The sequence below is a fragment of the Gadus morhua genome, chromosome 11 (assembly GCF_902167405.1).
Source record: "Gadus morhua chromosome 11, gadMor3.0, whole genome shotgun sequence".
Classification (NCBI taxonomy): Eukaryota; Metazoa; Chordata; class Actinopteri; order Gadiformes; family Gadidae; genus Gadus; species Gadus morhua.
The window spans coordinates 27,652,743-27,673,821 of NC_044058.1; the positions used below are offsets into that span (position 1 = coordinate 27,652,743).

Below are 21,079 nucleotides of genomic sequence, written 5' to 3' on the forward strand. Positions count from 1 at the left end.
TTTTCAGGCGACACTAGGGATAAGAACAGTGGCGTGAAGCCTAGCGGGGCCGATGTGGGCTACCTACGCCCAAAATAATGGTGGCGTTCTTTTTGACGTGCCGTTTCGGTGCCGGTGTGTGTTAAGCTTTAAGATGTGAGGATATGCGAGTACAATAGCAGGCAGCCTACTCTATATATGTTGATACTGTATCGGTTCTATTGTATTGGTACAAGAGACAGTAGATGAGACATTATACTATCTATTGTGGTGTAAATAAATGATCAAAATGATATCTCAACACTTATTATCACAACACTGTGTGTGTGTGTTAGTGTGTGTGTGTGTGTGTGTGTGTGTGTGTGTGTGTGTGTGTGTGTGTGTGTATGAGTGTGCATACCCCTTTTCCTTCCTGTGGAAAGGGGCTCAAAGGTAAGGGCGTTTCTTCTTTGTTATGCCCACAAGAGAAACCCACCACTGTTTATTCCATGACTTTGTGTTCTCCAATCAGCCCCTGATTTTAGGACCATTTATCCTCTATCAGTCGAACCTCTGGATCCAAGATTATATTGGGGTTTGCCGTCGTTCCCCTAGAGTCCTGTGGGGGACAACCCCAGAGCTATTGAGGGACCCCACTAGATAAGAAAGAGTCAAGGAGAACACACATTCAATTCAATTAAAAAAAGCTTGATTGGCATGAGATGCAAACATTTACATTGCCAAATCAGGGGATTGATTAAGAGGTCAAAGTATCCAACGTCAAAATATATAAGCATATCAGATATTAGAATATTAAATAATATGTAAAAAGTATAATGTGGGATATTATAATGACAGTATCTCCTATAAGCAGATAAATTAAAGATACACAACATTATTTACAATATGGAGGATGTGTACAATCATTGTGAAAAGACAGAAAAAGAGATGTTTCATATCTGAAAAGGTGTGCTAGTGGGTTTAGTCCAGTGCAACACAATCTGCCGGTACTTCATCAATCGCAGGATTTTTTTTAAGTGGGCGGGGAATCAGGCGCCGCGTCATCCACATGAGCCGACACGGAACTAGCAGAGAGCTGCCCGACCCGTTAGTGATGGTGGTGAAGACATCTCCATAAATGCCCCTTTAACCGCATCTCCGCAGGGGGATTATAGCACCACAGCATGGCGAGGATCTCGGTGAACTACATCCTACTGTGCGGACAGTTCCTGCTGCTGCTGACGGTGTTATTTCTACAATGTCTGGAGGGGATTCACTCCCACAACTCGACCACCGCTGCAGCGGTAGACGCAGCAAACGCGACGCCCGGAGCGACCGCATCCGCCGCCGCCGCCTCTGCCGCTGCCTCCACCGCGCTGCCACCCGACAATACGACGACCCCCGTCCTGGCAACGGACCGGGGCATCAACAACACGGAGTATGAGTACCGACCCCCGTCCCCGGTGGTCCTCTGCAGCTTTCTGTGAGTCTAGAAAGATCTACGGTACACAGAACCGAGGGGTTGTTGTTTATATGTGTGTAAGCCCTGCGTCCTAACGTTCACATGTGCCGAATATGAATCTGAAGGCTGCCTGTCACTCCTTGAACGGTCGTCTATCCAGCTGTGATACGATGTCGGTCCGTTGCCGTTTATAAAGTGTGTATTTTAAGGGTTCCTTGAGGCAGGGATCGGGGGTATTGTGAGGGTAGCTCATGGTATTTTGTCTCAACAGCGCCCCTTCAGGCGGAAAGTAGACATGCACGTTCAGTTTGGATCAGAGCTCGTTTGACTTCCTGTGGCGCTTGAGGAAGTGATGTTTTGATGCATAAACGGATAAATAAATTGCTTTAAATTGCTCTAATTGAAAGTTATTGCAGTTATTTTTCTCAACTAATGGATTATAGTAAAATATGATTAATATCTAATACCTGGCACTATACCCGCACAATTAAATGGACAATTATTAGTTTTGACTGGCTATCTTCAGCCATTCATCTATTCTATAGCTAGAGAAGATCAATTGTAATGGAAACGTTTCCCTGGAGGTAGGAACAGTAGTGTGTAATGTGGCTCTCATGTGACTCTCTGTGGGCTGCAGGCCGGATGAGTTCGTCCACTGCCAGGACCCTGTGGACCACGGCCTGAACGCCAGCGCCTTCCAGGAGCTGGGGCACGGCTGCCTAGGGGTGGGTCTGTCTGTCTGTCTGTCTGTCTGTCTGTCTGTCTGTCTGTCTGTCTGTCTGTCTGTCTGTCTCTCTCTGTCTGTCTCTGTCTTTCTTTCTGTTTGTCTCTCGCTCTCTCTGTCTCTGCCTCTCTCTCTCTCCCTCCCTCCCCACACCATCATCACTACTGCGTTCACTAGGGATGCAACTTTGTATAAGCTAGTACCGATCCAATATTCCATATCTAATATAAAAAATGAGATTATTAGCCCATTTCCTAATTTTGTAAAATAGGAGCAATTGGATACATACATTTAGTATATGCTACACCTGAACCTCCTAAGATTGCGCAATTTGATTTGTCCGCTATCTAAGGATATTGTGCAATTTCCCATGATTGAGATCTCAAACTCGGGACATTGCATGACGGTCGTTGTCACGCCAATCAAAACAAATAACCGCTTATAAAAACGAATAAATTCTGGCAAAAAGTGTTATGTTGTTCATTTGAGTGTTCACGTGTAGTGTATACCAAAATAATTATTCATGCCATTTTAAGTATGCCACAATAATTGTGTTTTATCATGAGTCAGTTTTGAATTTGAAACCATTTGACACCAAATACAAACACCACTGCGTTACCTCCATCCGCTGACGTTAGCCCAGCACTGGAGCCTGTGAACAGTGATGCTAACAGGGAGGCTAACGGGGTGTTTGTGTCGACAGTGGGGGGGCCAGACCCAGAAGGAGGTGAACCTCACGGAGGTGATCTGCATGGCGCTGGAAAACATTGAGTGTGCCGGGCCCCGGGAGTTCCGAAGGGGCAACGTGCCCTGCATCAAGTAAGCAGCGCCGCTCAGACCGTGCCAGCCACGCTAAACAACGAGCTACACGTTGTTAGCATCTATGAGGTCAAAGGTACCGATCCTACCAGGGCTGAACCGGGTATCAGGAAGACCAGGGCCCGGTTTCCCGAAACATTCTTAAAGCCTTCTTAACGCTACGTCATTCGAAACCTCTACTTTAAGTTCTACCTTGACATTTTGTGTGTTTCCCGAAACGTTCTTTGCTACGAATCTCTTTCGTACGTTGTTCGTTGGTAAGGTTGGTCTGACGCTAGTCGGCGCCACTATAACCTTTAAAAGCCCGCACACAGACCCCTACAGCTAGCCAAGTCAGACATCTTTGTTAACAGAAAATCAATAGCATAATTTGAACGGCTGCAACAGATGTAATTAAGATTGTAATTGCCTCAATCTGTTCCGCTGTTTCTATCTTTTCTATATATTTTTTTAATTAATGTAGGCTATGCTATGCTCGCCCATGGTTAAACAAATGTTTAGGCCTACCAGAAGGATTTCGAGCAATGTTTTATCCGCAAAGACTGCAATATTTTTTAGAACGCCGTCATGCACCTGCGCATGAAATGGAAAATCGAACTCTGAACAAATCGATTTCAGCACTTTCTTTCTGGACAGCACCATGTACGAACGACGTAAGGGGTGTTGCCTTAGAAGACTCCTAAGATACCGTTCGGGAACCACGCCTATAGAGGTAAACAACTTTGATCCAAAGTCTAAATGTAGGAGACTTCGTAGCGCTAAGAGTGGACGTTATCGGGAAACCAGGCCCTGGTTCCATAAAAACAAAAGACAGTTGTAAAAACAACTGTCTTTTGTTTTTATCTATGTTATTATTTTTTAGTCTGACTGGCCCTTTAAGCAGGCAGATTTGCCCTTTCGTTTTTTTCTGAACTAACTCTAGGCTCTTCCAATCACATCTTTTATCTCCTGCTGGCCAGGCACTGGGGCCTCCAGGCACATCGAGTTCTCCCATCAGGGGGGTTCATTGTGAGCCCACATATCTTTGGATTGTGGCGGCCCGGGTCTGGGCCAAAATGCCCAGAAGTTCTTTAGTTTTTGATTGGTCCAATACTGGGGCCTGCATCTGTTTTGGGACTTCTTCTACCTGCCTCTTTAATATCTCATATTTCCTTCATTAATTATTTGTTTTTCTTGTCTTTGTAGCGTTGGTTAATCTGTGCCAAAACGCAGCAGCTGTAACTGTCCACTAGGGGGCAGTGTTAACTAATCTAGAAAGCATGTTCAGCAGAGCGTGTTCATCATCACCCACACAAACATTTAGTCCAGTTGGTCACTGGACTTGCTGCAGCAGAGTCTGCATTTTTCCCACGTAAGTTCTGAACTACAGTCCAAGCGTCCCTTTCCAGCCACCAACCAGTGACGCGCTGATAAAGCAAAATTATATGATATCTGCACTATCAGGATTGGAAAATGTGTATTGAAACGGCTTAACTCATCTCTATTTCGTGCTTGAGCGACTACGTTTGGTGCACCCTTGCCCTCTTCCTGTCTGCTGTACGGCACAGCGCCTTTAATGTGCGCATAAGGGAAGCCTTAACCTCGCCTTCAGCACCACGTGGAATGAACACACCACTGTTGGACAATAGTGATTTACGAGGATCATGAAAAATGTGCCCGACTCGTCGCTTTTCCTCCTCCTAATCGCCAGACTTTCCCAGTTTACGGCCTAACTATTTATATCTTCCAGTCCTTTTGGGTATCTCTAGTTCTGCTTTTACAGCCCCCCCCAGAATGGGTTCCAAAGCTGATTCAGACGCTGAGCAGGTTGGGGTGAGGGGGATCTTGCTCAAGGATGGCTTCTATTAGACTGTGGACTAAACACATGCACAAAAACAATAAAACCTTCCCTGTTGACCTCTCACCCACTCCCCCCTGCTGAGTTGACCTCCGCCCCCCCTCCTCACCCTCTAACCCCTTTTTTTTCAGGTACACAGGCCACTACTTCATCACTACCCTTCTGTACTCCTTCTTTTTGGGGTGCTTCGGCGTGGACCGCTTCTGCCTGGGCCACACGGGCACGGCGGTGGGCAAGCTGCTCACCTTGGGGGGGCTGGGCATCTGGTGGTTCGTCGACCTCATCCTGCTCATCACCGGCGGCCTAATGCCGAGCGACTACAGCAACTGGTGTACCTACTACTGAAGGCCGGTCGCCGACGTCGCCAGCCCCTTTGACACGTCCCTGTAAACCAGCCCCAACTGTCCCCATAAACCAACTCCCAGCAGTCCCTGTTAACAACCCACCCCCTCCATAAACCATCTCTCAACTGTCACGGTAAACCAGACCCATTGGTCCCTATAAAGCAGACCCATTAAAGCAGACCCATTGGTCCCTATAAAGTAGACCCATTGGTCCCTATAAAGCAGTCCCATTGGTCCCTATAAAGCAGACCCAACAGTCCCTATAAAGCAGACCCATTGGTCCCTATAAAGCAGACCCATTGGTCCCTATAAAGCAGACCCAACAGTCCCTATAAAGCAGACCCATTGGTCCCTATAAAGCAGACCCAACAGTCCCTATAAAGCAGACCCATTGGTCCCTACAAAGCAGACCCATTGGTCCCTATAACCCAACCCTAACTGTCCCTCTAATCCAGCACCAGGTCCTGTTAACCAATCCTAAATGTCCCTGTTAACCACCCACGACTGTCCCTGTTAACCAACCCTACCTGTCCCTGTTAACCACCCAGAACCGTCCCTGTTAACCGTCCCTGTTAACCACCCAGAACTGTCTCCATGAACCATGAAGCCAGGGTAGTGTGGGGAGGAAGCTGTTTCTTAACACTCCAGCACTTTCAGCTTTTCTTTTAATTGTGTTCCTGCGCTGCACCCCAGCAGACTGTATCTGAGCTGCCACAGATGTCTGGCGGTGTTGGGAGGACTCTGACGCTCTTCTTGTTTGGTTTCAGTCCAAGCCAAGCCTCCCTGCTCCGCTGGTTGTGTTCTGTGTATATATTGTCACTGGCAGGTAGTGACGCACCCAAAGACATCACTCACAGACCCACGCTTTAGTGTGTGTGTGTGTGTGTGTGTGTGCCCGTGTGCCCGTGTGCCCGTGTGCCCGCCTGTCACTGGAGGCCAGAAGGTGTTGCTTCCAGCAGTGGAATGATATCAAACCCTGATGGAAGCCAAGCCCGTGAACATGTCTGAACTCGCAACCACGTAACGGCCCCCCCGGGCTTCTGAGAGCAGCCGAGTTGTAAATGCTTTGCTCCAAACTGTACTCTCCTTTTACATGACCCCTTTCTGCCAAGACGAATCCATCAGTACCGTTGTAGATAAGACGATAAGGATGAAAGCCAAGTTGAGCTTTATTTTTCTCTACGTATCCAGAGTTGGGTGAACCCATGCTAACTCACTGTAGCTCACTGTGTAACAGTTAGCCTTATTTCCCTCAGTAGGCCGTAGGTCCCATCAACAAGAGAGAAATGTTGTCAAGAAACACCTTGAATGTTACCACATTCATATATATACAAACCGATTGGCTTGAAATGATTTTTCATCTTTAGGATCAGCCTCGTCTTTCCTGCAGCAGGTTAGGTGATGGGCTGACATTTCCCCTATGGACTCAACCCTTACCATGGCGTGCTTGATTCGGTGACACGTTATCGAGTTTCCAGGTGGACCACTTGATGTCCATTTTATCCACTTCATGGGACGAAATGAGTCCATGAGCTGCCTCAAACCGGATCGAACCACCCTTAACGGCACCCATGGGTCTGCCCCTCCACAAGCACCCATCTGAAGACTTTCACGGTGGCCCAAGAAAGCCATGTAAAAAAGTTACGATGTATATAAAGTTCCTCGCCGTTCGTTTGGATTTGTTATTGCCATGTTTCAGGTTGTTTGATTCGGTTGGTTATTGTGTGTGAAATAGGAGCCAAGTCACCATTAAACATTCATGTCCTGAAACTTGTGTTCCGAGTGATTCGTTTGAATTCCGAAACGACGGGTTTAACCGTGCTCCGTTCCGTCGAGCCTTGAGCCCTCGCCTCTTAAAAACATTATGACGCTGTGAAGGCTAAAGATCTAAAGTTACAAGTGCGGTTTTTCGCAAAAGCCTGCCCTTGGATCTTCTTTTAAAATGAGTAATTACTCCTCAACTTTATTAATTAGGCTGCGTGTAATGGCTCGAAGAGACACTGTTGGCCCGTTGCCCGGGGAGACTGCTTCATGACCTCCTCCTACAGCGATGGGAGGGCTGTTCCCACATAGACACGCTAAACCAGCACATTATCGTTCAATAACAGCGCCTCGTTGATGCATGTGCAGATGAGTCCGGGGAAGATGTGGGCAGTTGGCTGAGGTCTTTCTCAAACTGGTTTTGACGGGGCCGGCATGTGGCTCAGGAGGTGGAGTGGGCTGGATGGTTGCTTGTTCAGACCCCCTTTTAGTGTCGAGGTGTCCCTGAGCACGACACCTCACCCTGACTCCCAACAAGCTGGCTGTCGCCTTGCGTGGTTGACACCGCTGTCGGTGTCTGAATGTGTGCATGAATTGACGACAGGCAATTTTGTAAAGCACTTTGAGTGGCCACTGGTTAGGAAAACCCTGTATAAATGCAGTCCATTCGATTAAGACCTTTTGAGAACACAGCTGTGATACCTTTAAGTTTGACCGTTGACAAAGTTTTTCTAATCCAGTTATAAACTTTATTGCCTTTTCTGTACATATAAAATGGTCTAAACAGATACGAGTATGGTAGCTTTGTCTCAAAGTATGCATGTTCAGTCCTTTACACTTTACAGGTGGACATGGATCTCATGTACACGAGACTGTCAATGCAAAAATGAGCCCCATCCAAAATAACCTTCATTTTCTACTTCTTTAGGGCATTCGAAGAAGCAATGTAATATACCCAACGTCATTGTATCGTACTAACCCTGAACTCAGAAGAACTCGGGACTGGTACATTCGTAAAACACCTCTGTAATCACCTAATATTATACAGTATATTCAAGAGAATCAATCCAACATATATCACAGGCAGCATGCATAGAGGAGAGATCAACTAGTCTCTCATTCTACCCATCTGTCTCACAGTCTACCTGTCTATCTCTTGTTTTACCCGTCTGTCTCTGTCTACCCGTCTATCATTCTACCCGTCTGTCTCTCGTTCTACCTGTCTCTTGCAATCTACCCGTCTGTCTCTCATTTTACCCATCTGTCTCTCGTCTCCCCGTCTGTCTCTCGTTCTACCCGTTTGTCTCTCGTCTCCCCGACTGTCTCTTGAGCTACCCATCTGGATCTACCCGTCTATCTGTGGGTCTACCCGTCTGTCTGTGGGTCTACCCGTCTGTCTGTGGGTCTACCCATCTATCTGGGCCGGTACGATGGTGAGCGTGACGTCTCGGTCTCCTCTCCTCAGCACCACGGAGAGTAGGTCGTCGTTGGCAACGGCCTCGCTCACGTCCTGCGTGGTTTCCACCGCCCGTCCGTTGATCCTCAGGATGACGTCATGGGTCATCACACCCGCTCTGGGAGCAGACACACACCGTCACACATACACAACTACACAATCACAGACACACACCGTCACACAGACGCAACTACACAATCACAGACACACACCGTCACACAGACGCAACTGTACACAGTCAGACACACACCGTCACACATATACAACTACACGATCACAGACACACACCATCACACATGCACAACTACACAATCACAGACACACACCGTCACACATACACAACTATACACAATCACAGACACACACGTCACACAGACACAACTACACAATCACAGACACACACCGTCCCACATACACAACTACACAATCACAGACACACACCGTCCCACATACACAACTACACAATCACAGACACACACCGTCACACAAAACACATACACAACTGTACACAGTTACAGACACACCATCACACGTACACAACTATACACAATCACAGACACACACCCTCAAAAATACACAACTAAACACGTACACACAACACAGACACACACGGTCACACATACACAACTAAACACGTATACACAATATAAACACACACTGTCAAACATACACAACTATACACAATCACAGACACGCACCGTCACACATGCACCCCTACACACACAACACAGACACACCGTGAAACATACTCGTCACACAAATACAACTATACACAATCACAGATACACACAGCGTGTGTATCTGTGATTGTGTATACAGATACACACAACAGGCACACGTGACACCTACACAGACACACACTGTGACACCTACACAACTATACACACGTATACACAACACAGACACAGTGACACATGCACAGCTATACACACACAGTGACACATACACAACTACACACACTGTGAGACATACACAACTATAGACACACATGACACGTACACAACTATACACACACTGAGACTTACACAACTATACAAACATGACACATACACAACTATACACACACTGAGGCATACACAACTATACACACACATGACACATACACAACTATACACACACGTGACACATAAACAACTATACACTTGTATGCACAATCAAAGACCCACACCGTGACACACACAACCATTACACACACTGTGACACATTCATTCAGTGACTCATACAAACCTACACATAGACACACACATACAATGACCCATACACACACCCCACTCAATAACACCTCCACCCCCACATGCTGGCACCTCTCAAGCCTCACACAACCTAACTCTAACCCATCAACCCATCATTAACCGAACTCTGAGGAACTCCTGAACAAGTCTGCTCATGTCACTGCGTGACCCCGCTCTGAATAGTCTCCTTCCACCGTATATGCAAATCCACCTTATTACCTAACACCACGATGCGTCCTCAGCTCCCCCTGCCACCACAGAGACCCAGCGGAGGGGGGGGGGGGGGGGGGGGGGGGGGGGGAACACGGTCTGTTGCTTCGTGGTGTGTGAGAACAAGAGACAACGTTCTCCAGAGTCGAACTTCTACAACAGGCTTTCTCCGAACTCTGAGGGAGAGTCTGTGAGTGGATCTGTGTTTCTGTCAATGTCTGAGCCCCCCCCCCCCCCCCCCTGCGGTCTTCAGAGTAAAAGCGCAGTGGTGTCTCGCTGTCTTCAGAGTAAGAGCGCTGCGGCGGGCCAGGCGATTAGACATGAGTAAAGCGAGTTTCAGAGGAGAGAGACGGCTGTTATGCACGGTGGCACGGCCGTCCTCTGAACGAGGGAGGGGTCCGGTTTAGCCGCTGGGCGGCGGCGGGCTCAGTAACGAGCTGGCTGGGGCCGCAGCCTTGGCGGAACACGGGGCCGGCCTGGGGATTCAGAGAACCCCCCGTCCGTCCGTGCGCCAGACATGCTAATTGGTCTGGACCAGGGAAGACGTGCCGGTGTTGACGTCTCGTTTGGTGGACGGTCTGCTGTGCTTCTGTTGTCTTATCTCTCGGCGGGCCAGCAGGAACACTGACGTCTAGCTACTGTTTAGTCATTCAGCGGACGGAGGTTTCTTCCGATGCATGTCAGTAATGAGCAGCTAGGGGTGAGGGGTCATTGGGCTCTAGGAGAACTACAGGTAGGGGTTCTACCGCTAGGTACCACTAGGTGCTACCAGCCCTGTGTGTAGTGTGTGCGTGTGTGTGTGTGTGACTTTGAGGTGTAAGTGTATGAGTGTGTGTGTGTTTGTGTGTGTGTGTCTGTATGAGTGTGTGTGTCCGTGTATATCTATGAGTGTGTGTGTGTATCTGTGTTTGTGTGTGTGTGTGTATGTGACTTCTATGAGTGTGTGTGGTACCTGTCAGCCGCGGCCCCCGTGATGGCCTCATAGACGTAGACCCCGGAGGTGACGTCGGGGAAGTCTGGGCTCCGTTCTCTCAGACCCCGGATCATCCTGAGAGGGGGGGGGGAGAGCACACCCCGACAGATGATTGGACGGGGGCAACCAATCATATATGAGAGGGGGCGGGACTCGCTGTCCTTTTAAACACGAGACTTTTTCTGACCTCGTCTGTTAATCCGGGACGTTATGATACGTCAAATATAGGTCATACAAAGCTGAGTATAATATGATGAGTCTGTCGTCTAACGGTGGTTAGAGTGGGGGTGTGTTGCCATAGAAACAAAGGCCGGTCCTAAACGGGGTTCAAACCAGGTTTCAAATCTCTATGTTAATGCACTGAATTATGTACTTTGGAATCAGAGTCCCTGCTCTTATCAGAATGGGACTGAGGGTGTTGATGTGGTGTGTCTAGTGATGTGTCGATGTTGAGGTGTAGTTATTCTGTCTGTACTCACGATGGGGACAGCTGCAGCATGCGGACTCCTATGTACTTCTTCTTCGACTTTGTACTTCCTGAATAACGTCAAAACAGTCATGAGCTTCCAAACAATGGTATCAACACATTTATTGAATGTTTCCTGCTTGTTATTATCAAAGGTTATTTAGCGTAAATAATGGCATTAACGCACTTAAGTCCTGTTTCTAAATGTAACCACGTTTAATGAATAAGGTTCTGATTATTGCGAAATCATGTTTTCACGAAGTTCATGTTTTCATGAGGTCCATGTTTTCACAAAGTTCATGATTTCACAAGGTTCATGTTTCATGATGCTCAAGTTTTCATGAGGTTTATGAATTTATGAGGTTCATGAATTCATGAGGGTTCTTGTTTTCAAGAGGTTCATGTTTTCACGAGGCTCATGTTTTCACGAGGCTCATGTTTTCACGAAGTTAACTTAACATGAGCCTTGTGAAATCATGAACCTTGTGAAAACATGAGCCTCATGAAAAAATGCACCTCATGAAGACTGCACTGCACTCAGACTCCACTGAGGCGGTTAGAGAGAAGATGGCTCCCCGGGTTACCCTTGGTCTGTCTGTCGTAGGACTCGGCGAGGAACTGCCGTATCTTGTCGGCGGGGATGGCGAAGGATATCCCCGCGGTGACTTTGAGGGTGTTAATGCCTATTACATCGCCGTCCTGTCGAGCGGGGAGGAAATGGAGGCGCAATTTCATTATCTCCCCGCGCACATAACTTACAGTCTCTTTAGTGTTTAACAACCCCGCGCTGACATCCAAAGAACCACATTAAAAAAAAAGATCTCTTTTTTTGGGGGGAGGGGGGCCGTCACTCCTGTCACTCCCCCCACCGGAACGGCAAAGGACAATTTTCTAGGAAACTACCGTTGGTACGGCAACCGTTGCCGTAGAAAATAAAATAAGTGGGGGGGGGGGGGGGGGGGGGGGGGGCTGTGTCCTTGGTGAATGAATGTAATTCTAAGAAGACGTGAATATCATTTTAAGATATAAACCTTAATGCCGGCGCAGAACAATAAATATGTAGTCGGGCGTGACCTTCGATCCCACAAGGACACGCGCTCTCTCATCCTTTACTCCTAACACAACCGCTCACACCCCCCCCCCCCACCCACCCCCACCCAACCCACCCCCACCCACATCCACCAAGCCCCACCAAGCCCCACCCAGCCCACCCAACATTAAATGTTTCCATGAGGGGATTGGCGGTTTAAGAGCAGATAGCGGCGTGCAGACCTTGTATTGGCGGTGAATACAACAGAATCCCCATTGCTCGCTTTTGTTTCATTGACGAGCCAATGAGAGAACCCGGATTAATACAGAGCAGACGAACAGCGAGGACATACAGCGAGAGCATCCGATAGGCCGGCTGCGGCCCCCCTGTTCAGCCTCATTTATAATCATACGCCGGGCTCATAGTCGGACGTATTAACATAATGTAGATCCACGCACCAGGTTCACCAGAGGGCCTCCTGAGTTCCCGTACTGCCGGTGGAACAGGAGCCGATGAGAGGAGGAACACACGTGGAGAAGAAATAAACTGCATTTTAACGACTTGAGAGACAAAGGGGAGAAAATCCGTCAATTATGTTGAAACATTTCATTTTTCAGCATGAAATCCTCATTGTGTGTGTCACTCACCTCAAACACTTTTACAAAGGCTGAATATTCAAGCGACTCCAGTGTAGCCATTAATTCATCAAAAGCCTCGCTACAAACCCACAAAATAACCACACTTCAACCTAAATCTGATATACATATAATTCATCGTAGAACTAAACGTCCTATAAATACATTGGATAAATTATTGTTAACAGTAAACAGGAATGAACAATAAACAGAAAGAAAGATAGGAAGGAGAAGGCCAGATGGAAAGCAAGAAAGAAAGATCCAAACACATCCCTAGTGCGATAGGATGATCGAGAGACATCACTAGTGAGAGAGGCTGGTCTAAATACATCACTAGTGAGAAAGGCTGGTCTCATGTTGTTGATCTAGACACTTCACTATTGAGAAAGGATGATCTAAAGACATCACTAGTGACAGAGGCTGGTCTCATGTTGTTGATCTAGAGACATCACTAGTGAGAGAGGCTGATCTACAGACATCACTAGTGAGAGAGGATGATCTAAAGACATCACTAGTGAGAGAGGCTGATCTACAGACATCACTAGTGAGAGAGGCTGATCTAAAGACATCACTAGTGAGAGAGGCTGATCTACAGACATCACTAGTGAGAGAGGATGATCTAAAGACATCACTAGTGAGAGAGGCTGATCTACAGACATCACTAGTGAGAGAGGCTGATCTAAAGACATCACTAGTGAGAGAGGCTGATCTACAGACATCACTAGTGAGAGAGGATGATCTAAAGACATCAATAGTGAGAGAGGCTGGTCTCATGTTGTTGATCTAGAGACAGTACTAGTGAGAGAGGGAGGAAGATGGTCTCATGTTGATGATCTAAAGACATCACTAGCGAGAGAGGCTGATCTAAAGACATCACTAGCGAGAGAGGATCAGTAGTGAGAGAGGCCAGTCTCACGTTGATGACCTAAAGACATCACTAGTGAGAGAGGCTGATCTACAGACATCACTAGTGAGAGAGGATGATCTACAGACATCACTAGTGAGAAAGGCTGGTCTCATGTTGTTGATCTAAAGACATCACTAGTGAGAGAGGCTGGTTTCATGGTGTTGATCCAGAGACATCACTAGTGAGAGAGGCAGGGAGACGGTCTGGCCTCACGTTGATGATGGCGTCCGTCTGGATGTACTCCATGGTGGAGTCGGTGAGGCCCAGCTCGGCTCCGTGTCTCTGGGCCGTGCTGATGATCCCCGTGGTCACCGTGTTCTGCAGGGAGAAGGGGCTGCCGATGGCCACCACAAACTCCCCTGGCCGCAGGTCCGATGACCGGCCCAGCTGAAGCACCGGCAGCGGGTACTGGGGGGGGGGCACAATGAACAGGGTAGGGTTAGCATGCTAAGCTAAAGCCTTTAGCTTAGCATGCTAACCTCCAGCTGCTCCTTGGTAACCTGTATCTGAAACCTCCGAAAGTCCCTTTGGATAAAAGCACCTGCTCAATGACTTAAAAGTACAAATGTATATTATTTTGCAATAATATTGTAAGATTGAGTTATTGAGTTATTTTAAAAAAGTAGCTTTTATTGGTGGGAATGTACGAGTTTGATTGATACTTCTTATTTGGAAGGACTGCCATAAACTGTGTACTGTTATGCTAATTCTCCCTTATTTATTTTATTTCTTTACTTATTTTTCAACTTAATTTTAATTTTCAGATAAACTGTTCGCATGGTTTCCTATTTTATTTTCTTGTTGAACCAGATTCATCTCTTCCCAGCTGCCAAGAGAGCAGCGTGGAACAAACACAGGGTCAGTGCAGAAGGAAAAGTACAGCAGAACAAGGAGAAGACCAATCGGGTCTTGTGAAGAAATTGTACTAATTTGTTACTCAACATAAATGGCTGCGGCGTCACACTGGACTGTTTCCCTCCGGGGGGTAAAGCTCTTCAGGCCAACGCAGATCAAGACGCCGGCTCCCTAGTCTTCACTAATGGGCTAACACTGGCCTCCCATCCCGGGAACTCACGGTACTTTCACCTAGCTATTTATTTTGGCTCGTGTGTCGACTATTTGCATCTGATGTGTGTTGCGGATTAATGACGAAATAAATCAACAGTTTCTAATTCCTCCCGAGCCTGTCCACGCCTGCCTTCTCCCTCTCACTCTCCTGCTTTGAATGGAAAGGTTGAATCACTGGAATCAAAGATGAGTTAGTCCCCGTGTCAGAGCAGAGCTGTCATTGGGACAGCATAAGACCCAGCTTGAGGCCCGGGGGTGAAGGTGTCTCTCACTGCCTTCGGGGTGTGTTCACCGTGTTCTGCTGGTGGAATGTTGGGCTGTAGAGGGCAACCTTAGGAACCCCGTCTCGGAGAACCCTCCGCGGCCGTCCTCGGAGCTTTGATTAACTGCGGTGCTAAGAGCTACCCGGAGCTATGAGTGCACACGGGCTGACCCCACATGGGTAGGCAGGTGTTCACCCAGGTGTTGTCGAGTGTTTGAAATTTGGGGAGATCAAAAAATCACATGTGGTCGTAATCCTCTCCTGTCGATTCGCTCTCCACAGAAGAATTTAAAATTTTTCAACTCATTTCTAAAGCTAATAATATGGTCTGTATTTCTCTGCAAATTCCAACATACCAAAGTTTGTCTCTCTCGCCTCGACTTAAAGTGATGGAAAAGAGCATCTAATAATGTCAAATAAGAAGGATGTTTCCATTCCACACCGACCAAATATCTTGTCAGGAAGATAATATGCGCCAAAAACGATATAAATATACAATATATCACAATATCACAAACTCAGCTAAGAAATGATTTCAGCGAATCAACCAATCTGTCAGATGCCTTGTGTTGCTTTTTGTTAGGTTATTTTAACACTATGACTACAAATACATGTTCAGCCCAGAGGTTATTGTTGTTCAGGACTGGTTTCACTGGTTTCTTGGCACTGGTACAGACACGCCCAGAGTAATTTACCTTTACAATCAAGGCTTTTAGCAGGCGCTTTCATCCTAAGCGACTAACAAAAAATACATTTGTCAGAAGAAAGAGAAACAATATATCGCCGTCGGTACAGTAAGGATGTTCACAGAACCAAGTGCCAAGCACTAACAATCACTAGGTTATCCCATTCCCTGTATACAACAAAGACAACTAGTATAAGATGCTACAGGTACTATTTTTAACCGCCCCTTGGGGCGCAAGAATATTCCCTAATTTACCGTAGGTGGCGCAGGAGGGAAAAGAACGCTCTGCGCCAGTTGCAAACTAGCAACGACACATGCGCCAGAGAGAAAGTCAATTGCGCCGGATGCAAGACAGGGCCCTAAGTGCGTACATTAAGTGCCAGGTCGACAACATAAAATAAGTGCGGACAATAAGTGCCAGGACGTACAACATACAATAAGGGCGCCTTCACACTACCTCCGTCCGTCGACAGATCTCATTAACTTTGCATGGGACGCTCACGATATGCATTGTGGGTCCGTCCGTTCTGTCGGCTCCGCGGCCTGAGAAATGTCAAACTTTTCTCGCAGCGACAGATCCGTCGGCCAATCAGATCGCGTTTATGCAAATACACTCCCGCTTTGTAGCGGGAAGCGTTTTGATTGGGAGCAGGCCGCGGCTACAAAGACTAGTCCCCTATACGTCAGACAGGCCCTCATTCATCCGTCGACGGACGCATGTAGTTTGAATGCGGCGTCAGTGAGCAAAGTAAGTGCCCGGACGTACAACATGCAATAAGTGTGTACATTAAGTGCAAGGATGTCCAACCCGACAGTACAGAGTCCCTTCTAAAAACCATGCCTTCCGCGGGGTTCGAACGCCCGGCCGCGTTCCCGCCGTTTACCTCAGAGTCGATCTTGATGAGCGCTACGTCGAGCTTGTTGTCCACGTCGGTGATGGTGGCGTCGTAGCGCACGCCGCTCTGAAGCTCCACCCTGATGCACCTCTTGTTGGCCACCACGTGGGCGTTGGTGACGATCCAGCCGTCCTCGGACACGATGAACCCTGACCCGCTGGACACCGGGACGTCCTGCTCAGAGAACGGCACGCTGGGGGGGAGGGGGGGGGGAGTAGGAGGGAGGGAGGGAGAGAGAGAGAGAGAGAGAGAGAGAGAGAGAGAGAGAGAGAGAGAGAGAGAGAGAGAGAGGAGGTGGGAGACAGACAGGGACATAGAGATGTTGATAAAAATAGATGCTTTTTTGCTGAGGATGATGGATGAAGTGTTCCGATCTACAAGACGGTCTGTCTTCAACTCTTCAGATAAAATATTTACTGTTCAGACATTCAGCTACAGATGCTTTTATCAAAATAAGTAAATGTTACATAGTGTAACATTTCAACCAGCTCTCCAAATGACCAGGACATATCTGTGGTCATTAAGGAGCAGGTAGGGGTAAGACAGTACAGAGAGAGGTCATTATGGAGCAGGTAGGGGTTTGACAGTACAGAGACAGGTCATTAAGGAGCAGTTAGGGGTTGGTCTTGGTTGGGCTCTAGGAAGCCTCCAGGTAGACTGTTGACATGGGGGATGGGAGCCAGTTCCTCTGGGCTGGGAGGGGAACACCTAACGCCACTGGCCTGGTACCTTCTGAAGAGCTCCAGGTGGACCACCGCCGGGGCGATCTTGTCCACCACGTCAGCGATGAAGTTGAATTTGTAGCGCATGCTCTCAGGATGCCTGGTGCCTACAGCAACAACACACAACAACAAAACACCTGGGTTCAAAGCCCAGCTTCCTGACACTCATCCTAAACACAACCTGGACATGGCTTTAATGAAGTGCGCTTATTAAATACATTTCATGTTAATTATAAATATTTTAGGCCAGGGCTAACCAGCTCAGATATATATATATATATCAGATATATATGTATATCCCTGGCCCAAAATTAGCCCGGTTAATTCGATACACAAAAATTCACATTATGTCTTGAGCGTTTCTCGAGATATCGTTTCATTGTTTATTTATATTGTTATACCCATTCATGTATATGTTGGAGTTCATGGAAAGCTGGTATTCCACGGCAATATGCGGCATAGATAGATAGATAGATAGATAGATAGATAGATAGATAGATAGATAGATAGATCTATAAAGCTTTATGAAGATTATTGATCACTATTCTTCATTAGGATAACCTTGCTTCCACATCAGATGGGTGTTTTTACAAGTGTGGCTTGAAACGAGCTCTGGTGAGGGGAGAAGGTCAATATTGAAGAAGATACATTTTTGGCAAGTGGTGGCACAGCTTTATTCAGAGTTTCTCTTTTGTCGTCTTTTTAGACGCTTTATAGAACATTCCACAGAGATAAGGGGGATGTGTAAATTCCCGAATGTTAAAAAAAAGTAGTCGTTATTTTTTAGTACATGGCTTCAAGGCACACAGACACACATGCAAGCACAGACATACAGTATATTCACACATGCACACATCCCAATGCACACCCCCAAACACACATATATATGAATAAATAAATATATGTGATATGTATATCACATACGCACACCCTCACACACTTACACATGCTGACACACAGACACACATGCACGCACATACATATGCACACACATGTACACACCCCATGCACACACACACACACACACACACACACACACACACACACACACACACACACACACACACACACACACACACACACACACACCCACATAGCTCAGGGCTCTGTAGCACAGAGCCCTTTTCATGTATCCTAAGGGCGGCAGAAGCTCTGCCAGCCAGATCTCCTTCTCCTCCTGTATGATTTATCTCCGCTGCCGCAGGCTGAGCCTTTCTGATGCCACGAGACTTCACACGCACCGCTCTGAACACAGCCACAGACCTGAGAGCCCACTGCCGAGCCCTGGTCCGTGTATTCAGAGGACTGGAGACAGGGAGGGTGGAACAGACTTGGGGAAGATCTTTCTGCTTCTCTGTGTGACATGTGGGCGTGGACACACGGGCTGGGGCTGTGTCCAAAAACGTGTTGTTCTGGGTTCACCATCTCTATCGGATGTGACAGGGTGAGTTACCCTCCCATCTCTATCTGAGGTGACAGGGTGAATCACACGTCCATCTTTATTTGAAGTGACAGGGTGAATAATGTTTCTATCTCTATTTAAGGCTGAAGGATGAATCATCTCTATCTGAAGTAGTATTGCATTTACGACTTGTCTTCAAGCTCGTTCCAGGGAGGGTCGTGACAGCTGAACGAACTACGACAGCCGACTTAGAAACGCACAAAACAAACACTGAGCGGTGGGCCAGGGAGATCTCCCCTTGAACCCACGGCCCCACGTCAACCACAGGGGCCGAAATCCCACCTTTCAGAACACAAATGTTCTTCAACCCCACTCAGATCATTCCGGTGCTGCGGAGCTATCGTTACATCGGTCCTCATGTTGAATGAGTAAATTCCTCTTGAGTCTCGTGTCTCTACTCAGAGCTGGAGGAACGCAGCAGGACGGGAAACATCAGCGCTAACGCAGTGAGAACGTGCCACCTGCTTCCGGCGCTCGCTTGGCGTGACTCCAATCAGTCGCCGAGACGCGCGGAGTGAAACCGATATCGAGGAGCGAACGCCATCTATCTATTGAATGTTGTGTATTAATGAAGGCAATTCAGCTAGTTGCCAGTTTCACTAATGAGAATGTAACTTAACTTCAATTGGTTTGATACGGAAATACTGGATTGCGCGTACATGTGTGTGTGCGCGTGTACGTGCGTGAGAGAGAGAGAGAGAGAGAGAGAGAGAGAGAGAGAGAGAGAGAGAGAGAGAGAGAGAGAGAGAGAGAAATCATATAATTATGAACAAACTTCCAAAAATAATATCTCCTGCCAAACATGCCCATACTAATAAGGCACTCCAGTACATTTGCCAAACTAATTATCTTACCTAATTACCAATTTACATCTCAGTTCAGTGGCTAGCGATGTGGATTAGCACAGCCTTGATATTCAATAAATGAGTGGAAAAAAAAGTGTATAGGAGTGCAGAACTCACTGCAGAAGCTTGATTTTCAGGAATGGAAATGTAATCACCACTGTGGTCTGTAGTCACATCCCATCGAGTATTTAAAATACAGATTGGCGTTCGAACATTCAAGATTCAAGATTCAAGAAAACTTTATTTATCCCCAGGGGGCAATTAAAGATTAAACATGTGATTGGTTAAGGAGCAGGAAGAATTACGAATGGACATGACTGCTTTTCGGTCAGCCAACACACGTCACATAGTGAGATTAGCCAACCTAACTAATTGTTACTAGCAGTGGCGGTTTTAGGCACGGGCGACCCGGGCAGACGCCCGGGGCGGCATATTTGTGGGGGGCGGCAAATCACATGGGGGGCGCCACGAGCAGTAAAAAAAAAAAATGCGGTGCGCAGCGGTCATCAATGAAGTACGACATAATATTGTGTGGGGAATAGGTATTTTGGCGCCCCCTCTGGTTGCAGGCGCACACTTGTTTGCATAAGCGAAACCCCCACTGAAGTCCGTTGGTTCACGACCCCCCCCCCCCCCCCCCCGTCAACAATCGCTGCCCGGGGCGGAATTGGACCTAGGATCGCCACTGGTTACTAGACATCTAAGCATTGAAGTATCAAAGAAGGACGCTCTTGCCATCGTCTCAATGACAACCAAACTGAAGCTGACTCCGCGATCCTCTGTTCGCCACCTGTCTGTCAGAGGTTCTCCTGATCATCTGACTGCATCTGGGCTGTTCCTTACTGAGAAACTTTTCTGATCGTAATCTTCTAATTTATAGAAATGTACAAAAGCGAGGAACTCACATAATGATGATAATGTGCCGATAACTTTTCCTTTGGTCTTGTGGCCTTGTCAGACCTAGAACTCACAATGCTATTGCTATTCTATCCATTGCTATTTCCTGAGAAGATCAGAAAGTTTCTTACTTTTCCGGGGCACCAATATTCTACATTTTCTACATTCCTCTTCCTCTGTCTTGGGTCCAAACTTAAGTCGTCACCACCAATAGCCTTCACAAAGTCCTTGAGGAATATAAGATCGACATTCTGCAGGGAAGTAAGCCAGCATCTGGCTGCATAATTTACATTGTTTCCTTTTGTCAAAGAGTTAGTGGTTTGTTGAATTGAAAATATGTTGAATGAACATATTTTCATTTGTTTGGAGAAATGAGCCATGGCCTTTAAAGAGACGAAGGTTCTTAAATCCTGCAAGAGAAAACAGAG

At 47.1% G+C, this 21,079-nt stretch overlaps 2 protein-coding genes across 2 annotated transcripts in view; one reads left to right on the forward strand and one right to left on the reverse strand.

The window, feature by feature from the left end:
* The first annotated feature begins 1,016 nt into the window (after positions 1 to 1,016).
* On the forward strand, positions 1,017 to 6,914 carry tm2d2 (TM2 domain containing 2). Its single transcript, XM_030371322.1, has 4 exons — positions 1,017 to 1,441; positions 2,058 to 2,145; positions 2,848 to 2,963; positions 4,932 to 6,914. Exons 1-4 carry the CDS (start codon positions 1,143 to 1,145, stop codon positions 5,143 to 5,145), a joined length of 717 nt encoding a protein of 238 aa, XP_030227182.1. The 5' UTR covers positions 1,017 to 1,142; the 3' UTR covers positions 5,146 to 6,914.
* A 365-nt stretch (positions 6,915 to 7,279) lies between these two features.
* htra4 (HtrA serine peptidase 4) overlaps positions 7,280 to 21,079 on the reverse strand; it is an 18,107-nt gene continuing 4,307 nt past the window's right edge. The window contains exons 2-9 of the mRNA XM_030371299.1: positions 17,455 to 17,554; positions 16,714 to 16,918; positions 14,028 to 14,222; positions 12,731 to 12,763; positions 11,827 to 11,941; positions 11,256 to 11,313; positions 10,756 to 10,851; positions 7,280 to 8,479 (exon numbers count right to left, since the gene is read on the reverse strand). Coding sequence (XP_030227159.1) covers positions 8,311 to 8,479; positions 10,756 to 10,851; positions 11,256 to 11,313; positions 11,827 to 11,941; positions 12,731 to 12,763; positions 14,028 to 14,222; positions 16,714 to 16,918; positions 17,455 to 17,554 — 971 coding nt within the window. The 3' untranslated portion in view covers positions 7,280 to 8,310. The remainder of the gene's footprint in view (positions 8,480 to 10,755; positions 10,852 to 11,255; positions 11,314 to 11,826; positions 11,942 to 12,730; positions 12,764 to 14,027; positions 14,223 to 16,713; positions 16,919 to 17,454; positions 17,555 to 21,079) is intronic.

Bases quoted from the DNA above. Each gene is read 5' to 3' on its own strand.
- tm2d2 (XM_030371322.1), top strand. From the start codon at position 1,143: ATGGCGAGGATCTCGGTGAACTACATCCTACTGTGCGGACAGTTCCTG. The intron at 2,146-2,847 runs GTGGGTCTGTCT...TTGTGTCGACAG, and splicing joins TGGGGCACGGCTGCCTAGGG to TGGGGGGGCCAGACCCAGAA. The intron at 2,964-4,931 runs GTAAGCAGCGCC...CTTTTTTTTCAG, and splicing joins GGCAACGTGCCCTGCATCAA to GTACACAGGCCACTACTTCA.